The 12,096-nt window shown below is 43.9% G+C and overlaps 1 protein-coding gene across 4 annotated transcripts in view; it reads left to right on the top strand.

Annotated features, from left to right (window-relative positions):
* Nucleotides 1-484: 484 nt before the first annotated feature.
* The window catches only part of LDLRAD1 (low density lipoprotein receptor class A domain containing 1), a 29,730-nt gene continuing 18,118 nt past the window's right edge, over nucleotides 485-12,096 (top strand). For all 4 annotated transcript variants that reach the window (XM_073233976.1, XM_073233973.1, XM_073233974.1 and 1 more), the window contains exon 1: nucleotides 485-9,899. In XM_073233976.1, coding sequence (XP_073090077.1) covers nucleotides 9,831-9,899 — 69 coding nt within the window. In that variant the 5' untranslated portion in view covers nucleotides 485-9,830. The remainder of the gene's footprint in view (nucleotides 9,900-12,096) is intronic.

Below are 12,096 nucleotides of genomic sequence, written 5' to 3'. Positions count from 1 at the left end.
TTATTTTACTAATATCTGTAGCTACTTTAATTGTTATTTGCATTGTTTTGTTTGTTTCCTTTCTTAGCCAAATTCTGTGAGCTGATCGTTGTTCTTCCCCACCTCCTACCATGATGCTGTCAATTACCTTAGTTAAAAAGCTAAATACTCAGTAGGATATCATGCTTCTGCTCAGAAATGGCCCACAACCTGTAATTTGAAATTTAGCTGGAAGTGCCCTTTAATGACACTATATTTTCAGTTGAATTGAACTGAAATCATTAAAATTTTATTTGAATAATTATGTGCTGAAATTTGAGTTAATATACTCCTGATTTTCAAGATTGTCCCTTTACCCCTACCCAACCCAGAAAAGAATTATGAAATGTTCTGTTTATTGCTATGTAATATGACCATGGAACAAATTGAAGCAAAAATTAACCTCTCAAAAGTGTATTTTATGTTATTTTGCACAAGCTATAGATTTTTTTGCTGGATGAGTCTTTCCAAAGAACTAGTTTTCTCTGTTAGAAAGCATATCAAATGTAAGTTAAAAATATTTTCAGAAACAACTTGTCATTTTGAAATTGAGAAACTCTCATGATGCAGAATTAAGTATATATTTACTTGGCAATGACTATTGTTATTAACATTCCTTTACCTGCAGTAATATAGATTGAAAGATAAGAGTGCTATCAGGTAACATTTGCACAGCACAATCTTAACATTATTCAGCATCATTATACCAGGAAATGGTAAGTAACTTTGCAAACCAGTACTCCTTCTTCACAGGGCATTGCTGGCAACTGCAGTTGTGCTACTGGCCTGAAGAAGAGTGAGTCATACATTTAACCTTACAGCCTATTCAGAGGTTTCTCTGAGTTAAAATACAGTTAACAACTAATAAGTAAGACTTTGATCACAAAATAATAGGTTTTGAGCTGCAGAATCACAGAACCCAAGAATGGACTAACGGTTACCAAAGGGAAAGGGACTGGGCAGGAGGGGTGGGAAGGGAAGGATAAGGGCAGGGAAAAAGAAAGGGGGCCTTACAATTAGCATGTATAATGTGGGGGGAGCATAGGGAGGGATGTGCAACACAGAGAAGACAAGTAGTGAGTCTACAGCATCTTTCTACGCTGATGGACAGTGACTGTAATGGGATTTGTGGGGGGGACTTGGTGAAGGGGAGAGTCTAGTAACCATAAGGTTCTTCATGTAATTGTAAATTAATGATAATAAAATGAATAAAAAGTAAAAATAATAGGTTTTGGTGTTTTAGTTAGTTTGTCTAGATTTAGAAGATAGAGGGTTAGAAAGTATGTGAATGCATTCAGATGGTGAAGAGAATTACTAAGCTGTCATCAAGCTATCATTGTCTTTTGTTTTTTTGCGAGAAAATAGTTACAAAACACAAAGAATGGATTGGAGTTATCTTTTTTAAAAAGCCCAGCTGTCTTTATTTTCCATGATGCATCCTTATGTTCTTTAGTCAGGCACAGGTTTAATTATAACTTGATCCATTGAAGCCAACTGAGGGGGAAATAGACAAAATGCTGCAGGTTTGTAAGAGAATGCCCACTGTAGGAAAGGCCTCCCCTATAAAACAGGACAAGGAAATATCTAGGTAAGAAGGAGCAACTGTACAATTGTCCTATATTTCATCTTCTCTCAGTTTTGTTTCGCTTTGCCTCACAAATGAGGTGCCCCTGAGATGCCCTCATTCCTCTTGAAAGTATTGATCCAAGTTCAGACAATTTTCCCCTCTGTAACAGACAGTTCCCTGTGGAAATACCTCAGTCATTCCTGTTGTTTAGGAGGCACTCAAATACTTGGGTCCTGCCTTCTTTTTATTTTAGGATGATTAAACCAGACTGACATTTGCAGAAAATGTTTTACTTTAAAAAGAGAAGAAAACTTATTCCCAACCTCCCCCCAACAAAAGTGTACAGCATACAAATGTCTGACTTGAAAATTACAACACAAGCAGCAAAATCCCATCTCCTAAGTCACAGTTCAGCCCTTGTTGGGCCCAGCTCCACTTGTTCCCAAGAACAGGTTTCACCTTTCCTATACCGCACAGAAAGCATCTTCTTGAGAAGCTTGTCTTGGTCCTACGCTGATTACCAAGACCCTTACTTCTCTAGTTCAAATCTCCCAGACTCCTAAGATCCCTTTTGGTTCAGGTCCCTGGTCTGACATACTAAAAACAATTCAATTACAAACAGTAGTAATCACCACAATGAATGATCTAGGCCCAAGATTCCCAGTTTTTTTCGCAAAACTTAATGGTCACCTTTTATTTATGGTACAGTTTTTTGTGAATCAGAACTTACCAAATTGTCTAGTCCATCAATTTTGTTGCTGAAATTCTTGTGATGCGTTATCAGCTAATCTGAGCTACTGATCAAGATTTGAAACCTAGTATTTTTTTACTCTGAGCTAGTATTCCAGCCAAAAGCAAACAGTTTTATCCTGTTATTTGTCTAGCTTTATCTTAAACATTTCCATTATGATTTTTGAAGTACATAAAATAGGTCAATTGTAATATTTGTGGGGTTTTAAGTATCTTAGGACTACATACTGGAAACCATTTATCTAGAAGTTTCTAGACCAGCCCCCCCCCCCCACTTTTGGCACAATCTATAAAAACATTGTCAGCTGAGTCCATGCACCAGCACACCTGGCAGTAACTTTGCCCAGACATCCTACTGCAGATCCAGTTTAACCACTTCAACAACCACTTGAGAGCCTGAGTGTCAGGCCCTTTGCTAGGTGATGGGGCTGCAACAGCTGGCAACTCGGTGCCAGGGTGGTTACTGAAAGCCTGAAGGAGACAGACTATTGTCCGTGTGGTAGAAGAGTTGTGACCAGATAAGCATGGAGTACTGTCGGAGTGCATAGGAGGACCCCTGTCATCTGGGAGGAAGTAACACACAAGCTTAAACCTGGAGGAAGAAAGAAAGCCGAACAACATAGAGCAGTGTTCCAGGAAGTGTGGCAGGATGCTCAGACCTAGATAGAGGCAAGAGGGTGGGGAACTGCAAATTGTTCAGCAGGCTGAGCTAGAGCATAGAAGACTATAGCAATAGACGGAACTGGGAGGGCCAGATAACAAAGGACCTCACTAAGCCTGTTGATCCTGAACACGGAGGAAAACCATAGAAAGGATTTAAGCAACAGAGTGTTTTAGAACAGTTCACTTCACAATGTGAAAGATAGACCAGAGGGGCAAGTCCAGAGGCCAGCAATATCTTAGTTCTATAGTAACCTCTAGAATCTTATTACGTATTTATCCAGCCACACCAAAATGGGAAATTCTGTTCTCTTCCCAGAGTTCTTCTGTTTTAATGCCCAGAAATCCTATTACATTTTACTTAATATATTTTTTTTCAATGCATTTTTTTATTATGGTATCATTAATATACAATCACATGAGCAACACTGTGGTTACTAGATTCTCCCCATTATCAAGTCCCCACCACATACCCCATTACAGTCACTGTCCATCAGCATAGTAAGATACTGTAGAGCCACTACCTGTCTTCTCTTTGTGCAATACTGTCATCCCTGTGTGCCCCCCATACATTATATGTGCTAATCATAATGCCCCTTAATCCCCTTATCCCCTTTCCCTTTGGTAACTGTTAGTCCATTCTTGGGTTCTATGAGTCTGCTGCTGTTTTGTTCCTTCAGTTTTTGCTTTGTTGTTATACTCCATAGACGAGTGAAATCATTTGGTAATTGTCTTACTCCGCCTGGCTTATTTCACTGAGCATAATACCTTCTAGCTCCACCCATGTTGTTGCAAATGGTAGGATTTGTTTTCTTCTTATGGCTGAATAATACTCCATTGTATATATGTGCCACATCTTTATCCATTCATCTACTGATGGACAGTTAGGTTGCTTCCATTTCTTGGCTATTGTAAATAGTGCTGTAATAAACATAGGGGTGCATATGTCTTTCTGAATTTGGGACCTGCATTCTCAGGGTAAATTCCTAAGAGTGGAATTCCTGGGTCAAATAGTATTTTTATTTTGAGTTTTTTGAGGCACTTCCATACTGCTTTCCACAATGGTTGAACTGATTTACATTCCCACCAGCAGCGTAGGAGGGTTCCCCTTTCTCTGCATCCTCGCTAGCATTTGCTGTCTGTCTTTTGGATGGTGGCCATCCTAACTGCTGTGAGGTGATATCTCATTGTGGGTTTAATTTGCATTTCTCTGATGATTAGTGATGTGAAACATCTTTTCATGTGCCTGCTGGTTATCTGAATTTCTTCCTTGGAGAAGTGTCTGTTCAGATCCTCTGCCCATTTTTTAATCGGATTATTTGCTTTTTGTTTGTTGAGGTGGGTGAGCTCTTTGTATATTTTGGATGTCAATCCCTTATCAGATACATAATTTATGAATATATTCTCCCATAATATAGGACGCCTTTTTGTTCTACTGATGGTGTTCTTTGCTGTACAGAAGCTTTTTAGTTTACTATAGTCCCACTTGTTCATTTTTGCTTTTGTTTCCCTTGCCTGTGGAGATATGTACATGAAGAAGTTGCTCATGTTTATATTCAAGAGAGTTTTGCCTGTTTTCTTCTAAGAGTTTTATGGTTTCATGACTTACATTCAGGTCTTTGATCTAGTTCAAGTTTACTTTTCTGTATGGAATTAGACACTAATCCAGTTTCATTCACTTGCATGTAACTGTCCAGTTTTGCCAACATCAGCTGTTGAAGAGGCTGTCATTTCCCCACTATATATCCATGGCTCCTTTATCATATATTAATTGACCATATGTGCTTGGGTTAATATCTGGACTCTCTATTCTGTTCCACTGGTCTATAGGTCTGTTCTTGTGCCAGTACCAAATTGTCTTGATTACTGTGGCTTTGTAGTAGAGCTTGAAGTTAGGAAGTGAGATCCCTTTGCTTTATTCTTCCTTCTCTGGATTGCTTTAGCTATTCGGGGTCTTTTGTGGCTCCATATGAATTTTAGAACTGTTTGTTCCAGTTTGTTGAAGAATGCTGTCAGTATTTTGATAGGGATTGCATTGAATCTATAGATTGCTTTAGGCAAGATGGCCATTTTGACAATACTAATTCTTCCTACCCAAGAGCATGGGATGAATTTCCATTTGTTAGTGTCCTCTTTAATTTCTCTCAAGAGTGTCTTGTAGTTTTCAAGGTATTGGTCTTTCACTTCCTAGGTTAGGTTTATTTCTAGGTATTTTATTCTTTTTGATGCAATTGTGAATGGGATTATTTTCCTGGTTTCTCTTTCTGCTAGTTCATCATTAGTGTATAGGAATGCAACAGATATTTCTGTGTATTAATTTTGTATCCTGCAACTTTGCTGAATTCAGATATTAGTTCTAGTAGTTTTGGAGTGGATTCTTTAGGGTTTTTAATATGCAATATGATGTCATCTGCAAACAGTGACTGTTTGGCTTCTTCCTTACCAATCTGGATGCCTTTTATTTCTTTGTGTTGTCTGATTGCCATGACTAGGACCTTTAGTACTATGTTGAATATAAGCAGGGAGAGTGGGCATCCTGGTCTTGTTCCCAACCTTAGAGGAAAAGCTTTCAGCTTCTCGCTGTTAAGTATGATGTTGGCTGTGGGTTTGTCATATATGGCCTTTATTATGTTGAGGTACTTTCCCTCTATTTTTTTGTTGAGAGTTTTTATCATGAATGGATGTTGAATTTTCTCAAATGCTTTTTCAGCATCTATGGAAATGACCATGTGGTTTTTGTCCTTTTTGTTAATGTGGTTGATGATGTTGATGGATTTTCAAATGTTGTACCATCCTTGCATCCCTGGGATGAATCTCATTTGATCATGGTGTATGACCCTCTTAATGTATTTTTGAATTCAGTTTGCTAATATTTTCTTGAGTATTTTTGTGTCTATGTTCATTAGGGATATTGGTCTGTAGTTTTCTTTTTTTGTGGTGTCTTTGCCTTGTTTTGGTATTCGAGTGATGCTGGCTTCATAGAATGAGTGTGGAAGTATTCCCTCCTCTTCTATTTTTTGGCAAACTTCAAGGAGAATGGGTACTATATTGTCTCTAATTGTCTGATAAAATTCAACAGTGAATCCATCTGGTCTGGAGGTTTTGTTCTTGGGTAGTTTTTTGATTATCGATTAAATTTTACTGCTGGTAATTGGTCTGTTTAGATTTTCTGTTTCTTTCTGGGTCAGTCTTGGAAGGTTGTATTTTTCAAGAAAGTTGTCCATTTCTTCTTGAAAGGAAAGGAGGGGGGCGAGAGGTGATTGGGCTTCAGGTGGCGCCGGCGGGAACCGAGGACCCCCCCCCCAAAGAGAAGCCGGAAGTTCGTCATCTTACTGGTGGGGGCCCTTCATTCCCCCCTTTCTCCTCTATGGGGTTGTGGACGTTGCTTTCTCTCTGACTGCTTCCTGCTGAACGGGGGTGGAGAAGGGAGTGAGGGCTTGAGGATTGGGAGGAAAGGGTTGATAGGACTCCCCACAGTAAGGACGGGTAGATGTGGACTTCTTCAGGTTTGGAAATCAATGAAGGTTCCCTGTAACTATAGGTCAAGGACCTGTTGATTCTAATGATGCCAAGAGGATATGGGTGTCCGGAACCAGGCGTCTGTGGCCATTGTTTCCAGGAACAGTTTTCAGCGGAGAGAGGGGACCATCTCAGCGTGTGGTGAGGAGGTTACGTGAGGGTGAGGGATCTTCTGTGGCCAGAAGCTGGTAGTTCCTGAGTAAAAGCTAGTTGAAAGCTTGATTAGAGATTTTTCTGACTTGGGATTTGATGAACTTTATTATACAGGGTAAGAAGAGACAGGCGAGAAGAATGATTATTATGGGGCCTGCAATGGGCCAGAGCTAGGTAAGGAGGGGGTTTGTTAGTATTGAAGAGAATGGGTTGGAATTGGAAGCAGAGTGGAGGCTGGAGGCAAGGTCGGTGAGTTTGGTAATGTCAGTTTCCACAATGCCGGATTCGTTGATGTAATAGCAGCACTCTTCTTGAAGGAAGATGCAGGTGCCGCCCTTCTCGGCTGTAAGCAGATCTAAGGCCCGCTGGTTTTGAAGGGTGACTTTAGCTCGCGAAGTGACCTGTCTTTGGAGAGAGGCTAGGGAATCAGCAGTGGATGTCAGGGCTCCCTCAAGTTTGGCGTTGAGATCTTTTAATTGCCCATAGACAGTGACTCAAGGCCTCTCCCGAAAACCCTGCCTCAATGGCTGAGGTGGTCAAAGAGATACCGACCATGATGGGAAGGAAAGCAGCCCTTTTTGTGCGCGAGGGCAAGGGAGGTTGGAGCTCAAGAAATTCTGCCATGCTGTAAAGTGTAAGCTGTGAGATTAGGGTGACGAGAATGCAGGGTGTATTGGAGTTGGGAGGCAGTGAGTTGAAAAGACTGCCATTACACCAAAAGAAGTGTCCCAGTTGCGTAAAAGTCTTAGAGCCAGAGGTAGGGGTGTAGATAGAGAGGCAGTGAAGTGCGCTGGAGGGGGGTGGAGTTGGGCTTACACAGTGGTGGATGGTGAGATTATCTGCGTATTCTGGTTCCTATAGGGGTATGTCTGCCAGGGGACGGAGGGGTTGTCCTTCTGCATGGAAGGAGTAGTTGGAAATATCGAGGGGCACAGCGGCCAGCAGTGGGCGCTGTAGTAATACGTGCAAGAAACAATTGGTGGTGGTGAGGGTGTGGTTGAGAAAGATGGTGGTGTCTTGAATGAGCTGTAACCAAGAGTAGGAGGAATAAGAAGATGAAGAGGCGCCGTCAAGAGTTTGGATAATGACTTTTTCAGAATGTCTGATATCTGATGCAACTTGAGAGATCTGGGAGTGAGAGGGAACATACTCTCGAGAGATATGAAGGGTACCGTGGGGGGTCAAGGACCCCCCCCCGTAGTAAACTGAGGCTGTGACTCTGGCAGCCCATCGAGAGTCCCAGGGATCTGGGATTGATAAGGAGAATGAGCCGTTGAGATATTTAATGAAGCGGTTGGAGGAGTAATACTGTGGGTACTGAGAAGTGGGATGCCGAGGCAGGGATCTGCGATAAAAGGGTGTATGGATTTGGAACTAAGGAATGGATAGGGACAACAGCCGTGTTGATGAGGCGAAGGTCTTGGATGAGGCGGAAAGATCCGTTGGTTTTTTTAACAGCTAATATGGGGGTATTAAACGGGGAGTGAGTGGGTCTGAGGTAATTTTTGTTTAAGAGATCTTGAATGATGGGTTGGAGGCTTATGAGGGCTGAAGTGGTTAGGGGATATTGGGCCTGACAGATATACTGAGAGGGGTCACGTAATTTGATAGAGGCAGGAGGACATAGAGCTACGGAGGGGCTTGTAATGTCCCAAACTTTGGGATTTACAGGGTGTATGAGGGCGGAACCGGAGCTTTTATTGGGTAGAGGGGGGTCGTCGGCTATGAGGGCCATCAGAAAGGGAGTACTGGGGGCTGTGGGAGTGGATATAGTTATGGAAACTTGGAGGAGGGAAAGGATGTCCCGTCCTAGTAAAGGGATGGGACACTGGGGCATAACTAGGAAGGAGTGGGAGAAAGGTATGGGATTGTCTTGGATTGTGCATAAAAAGGGGGGGGGGTTTAATGGGAAAATCTGTTTACTTCCTACCCCGACTACAGGAGTAATGGCAGGCGTGGTAGGGCCCCAGTATTCTCGCAAGACTGAGAAGGTGGCTCTTGTATCTAGGAGGAAGGAGATGGGGCAACCGTGTACTATTAAAGTAACACTGGGCTCCTGTTTGGTGATGGAAATGGTCAGGCGAGAAGCCCCCGGGCCCCGTCAGTCTTCTTCTGCCAGCCCCACTACGGCGGGCTTAGGATGGGGGTTGTTCATCCAGCCTCCCCTTTGGGTGGCTGGGCAATCAGACCCCCAGTGGCCTTTTTTGTGGCATCTGAGGCATGGGGTGGTAGGAGATCTGGGGGAGGGGCACACCCTTGATGAATGTCGTTCTTGTCTGCACTTGAAACAAGCTCCTGGGGGGCGCTTGTTTGTAGAAGGGTGCCCAGGTTGTGGTTTTATCAGCTGGGCTAACATTTGGAAATAGGCTTGATCAGCCTTTTGTTTACGATGTTCTCTCTCCTCTTCCTGGTTATGGAAGACTTTAAAGGCCACTGTTAGGATCTCAGTCTGTGGGGTAGCGGGGCTCTGTTCTAACTTTTTGAGTTTAGCTTTAATGTCGGGGTAGCTTTGAGCTAGGAAGTATGTCATAAGGATATGTCTTCTGTCAGGCGTTTCTGGGTCTAGGCTGGTATATTGTAATAGGGCTTGAGTGAGTCTGTCTAAGCTACGTCCCAGAGGGAGGGCGATAATTTTGGGAGGCCTTCGGGACTGAGTCTGAGGGGGACTGAAGGGTTCTGGCTCAGTCTGTGGGGGAGTGATGCGGTCCAGCCGCGCCTAGTGGAGCAGGCCCTGAAGTGTGGAAGGGGGGCGAAGAAAATAAAGAAAGAAAGAACTGGGAGGGCTGACGCTCCCACACATCGCTAGCCAGCAGCCCAGCTGCTTACCTCTGCCGCTCCAGTTGGGCTTAAACTCACAACTCTGAGGTTAAGAGTCCCATGCTCTGCCAACTGAGCTACAGCAGGGCTCCTGTTAATTACTTATGGAATGCATAAACAGAATGTTCTTTGTTTTCCATTCTTGCTACATCAGCGAGTAGGGGAAGGGCATAGCTAGAAGCAGGGGCGGTGTTTCTACACATCTTCAAGGTCTCCCTATTTTCGGAGTGAGGAGTCTTGGCTCGTCTTCGAGGACAAGATATGTTTTTGTGGACAGATAACTTCCAAGGACTGCACTGGTTGTTCTCAAACTTGTGCTTTCCCATGCTGTGTTCAGACATGAGGGATGGTGCTTTCACATTCTGCCTACAAACATGTGAGAAGACAAAGGTGGTCCCCAACAGGGGAGAAACAGGTGATGAGGGCAAAGATGGAGGAGGCCCCTGGGACTTAGTTAAAGGGAGGCTGAAAGGCTCAGGCTTAATACGCAGGCGACGAAGGTGGAGGAGGTGAGATGGGGGAGGAGGTGGGGGGGAGGAAGGGAGAAGGGCTGTTGTAGGAGAAGAAGGGGAAGGGAGTGAACTGGAGGCTTCTGTGGGGGCGGTGGCTTGCAGGCTAGGAGAACTTGTGGCTGGGGAGACGGAAAGCTTCGATATAGGGAATCTCCTTCCATTTTTTCAGGCGCTGGCAGTAGTTAAAGAGATCGCGAGTGATGTTAGGATCAAGAGTTTCCCCTGTGGGCCATTGGTTATTATTGTCTAGGGGGTATGTCGGCCAATCTTGGGAGCAGTATTTACGGAGAAGTTTTGGTTTTATATCAGGTGTCAGGGAGAGGGTAGCCAGATGCTTAAGCAGGCATTCAAGAGGTGAACTTTCAGGGAGGGATGAGGAGGCTCCCATGGTTAAAGGACAGAGAAGGAGACAAACAGGGGAAGACAAATGGAAATCCTCGGACTGGAGGCAGACGGCAAGGAGACAAAGGGCGTCCCCGATGATCCTTGGTGGTCTGACTCGTATACGAGTCGGAGTTTCTTAGGAAGTGTGGGTTGTCACCCAGACTTCCCTAAGAAGGCAGAGTGCCGGAGTCACGAGGTACCTAGCGCTAGGAGTTTTCGGCGGACGGAACCGATTTCGGTAGACAGAATGGAATGGAAGGACGAAGGGGGAAAAGGGAGCGTTCTCATCCACAAAGAGTCACCTCGTGTATGGCTGTTGGAGGAGGGGCCTGAGGGTCTGCTGCAGCTGTGAAGGCCTGAGGCGGCAATTTATGGCTGTTGGGAGGGGGGCTTGAGGGTCTGCAGCAGCCGTGAGGGCCGGAGGCGGGGAGAGTTCCCTCCTCATCCCCAAGCGTCAGAGCCTTGCCGGATGATCATGGTCAATGGCACTGCGATAGCTCGGGGAAGAGTGGCCCACTCCGGGGGAAAACTTACCTAAAGGCCAGGGAGGAGTGGTGAGTGTGGTGGGCCAGCGCCGGAAAAAGAGGACGAGGGCAAGTTGCTGCTGGTGTCAGGGGGAAGACAGGGCCCAGTTGGGGTGTCCCATCTCCCGGGTTTTGGCACCAATGAAAGGAAAGGAGCAACACACAGCAGCAATTCACTGGAGAATTCCGCTTTATTAGGGAAAGGTGCTGGGTTATATAGGAAGGGGCATGGGGTGATTGTGGTGTTACTTCTACGAGACTGGTGGCTATTGGCTAGGTGCTGGGATTGGGAGGGGCGAGAGGTGATTAGGCTTCAGATGGCACCGGTGGGAACCGAGGACCCCCGAAGAGAAGCCGGAAGTTCGCCATCTTACTGGTGGGGGCCCCTCACTTCTAGGTTATCCAGTTTGTTAGCATGTAGATTTTCTTAGTACTCTATAATAATTCTTTGTATTTCTGTGCTGTCATGATTTTTCCTTTCTCATTTCTGATTCTGTCTATGTGTGTAGTTCTCTTTTTTTCTTAATAAGTCTGGCTAGAGGGTTATCTATTTTATTTTCTGAAAGACCCATCTCTTGGTTTCATTGATTTTTTCTATTGTTTTGTTCTTCTCAATTTTATTTATTTCTTTTCTAATCTTTATTATGTCCCTCCTTCTGCTGACTTTGGGCCTCATTTGTTCTTCTTTTTCCAGTTTCAATAATTGTGAAATCAGCCTATTCATTTGGGATTGTTGTTCCTTCTTTAAATGGGCCTGGGTTGCTATATACTTCCCTCTTAGAACTGCCTTCGCTGCATCCCACAGAAGTTGGGGTGTTGTCTTGTTGTTTTCATTTGTCTCCATATATTGCATGATCTCTGTTTTAATTTGGTCATTGATCCATTGATTATTTAGGAGGGTGGTGTTAAGCCTCCATGTGTTTGTGAGCCTTTTTGTTTTCTTTGTAGAATTTATTTCTAGTTTTATACCTTTGTGGTCTGAGAAGTTGGTTGGTAGAATTTCAATCTTTTTGAATTTACTGAGGCTCTTTTTGTGGCCTAGTATGTGGTCTATTCTGAAAAATGTTCCATGTGCACTTGAGAAGAATGTGTATTCTGCTGCTTTTGGTTGGAATGTTCTATAGATGTCTGTTAGGTCCATCTGTTCTAATGTGTTATTCAGTGCCTCTGTGTCCTTACTTGTTTTCTGTCT

Source organism: Manis javanica, chromosome 4, assembly GCF_040802235.1.
Source record: "Manis javanica isolate MJ-LG chromosome 4, MJ_LKY, whole genome shotgun sequence".
Taxonomy (NCBI): domain Eukaryota; kingdom Metazoa; phylum Chordata; class Mammalia; order Pholidota; family Manidae; genus Manis; species Manis javanica.
The sequence above is the reverse complement of the archived record's forward strand: the minus strand, read 5'-3'. Positions and strand labels throughout refer to the sequence as shown.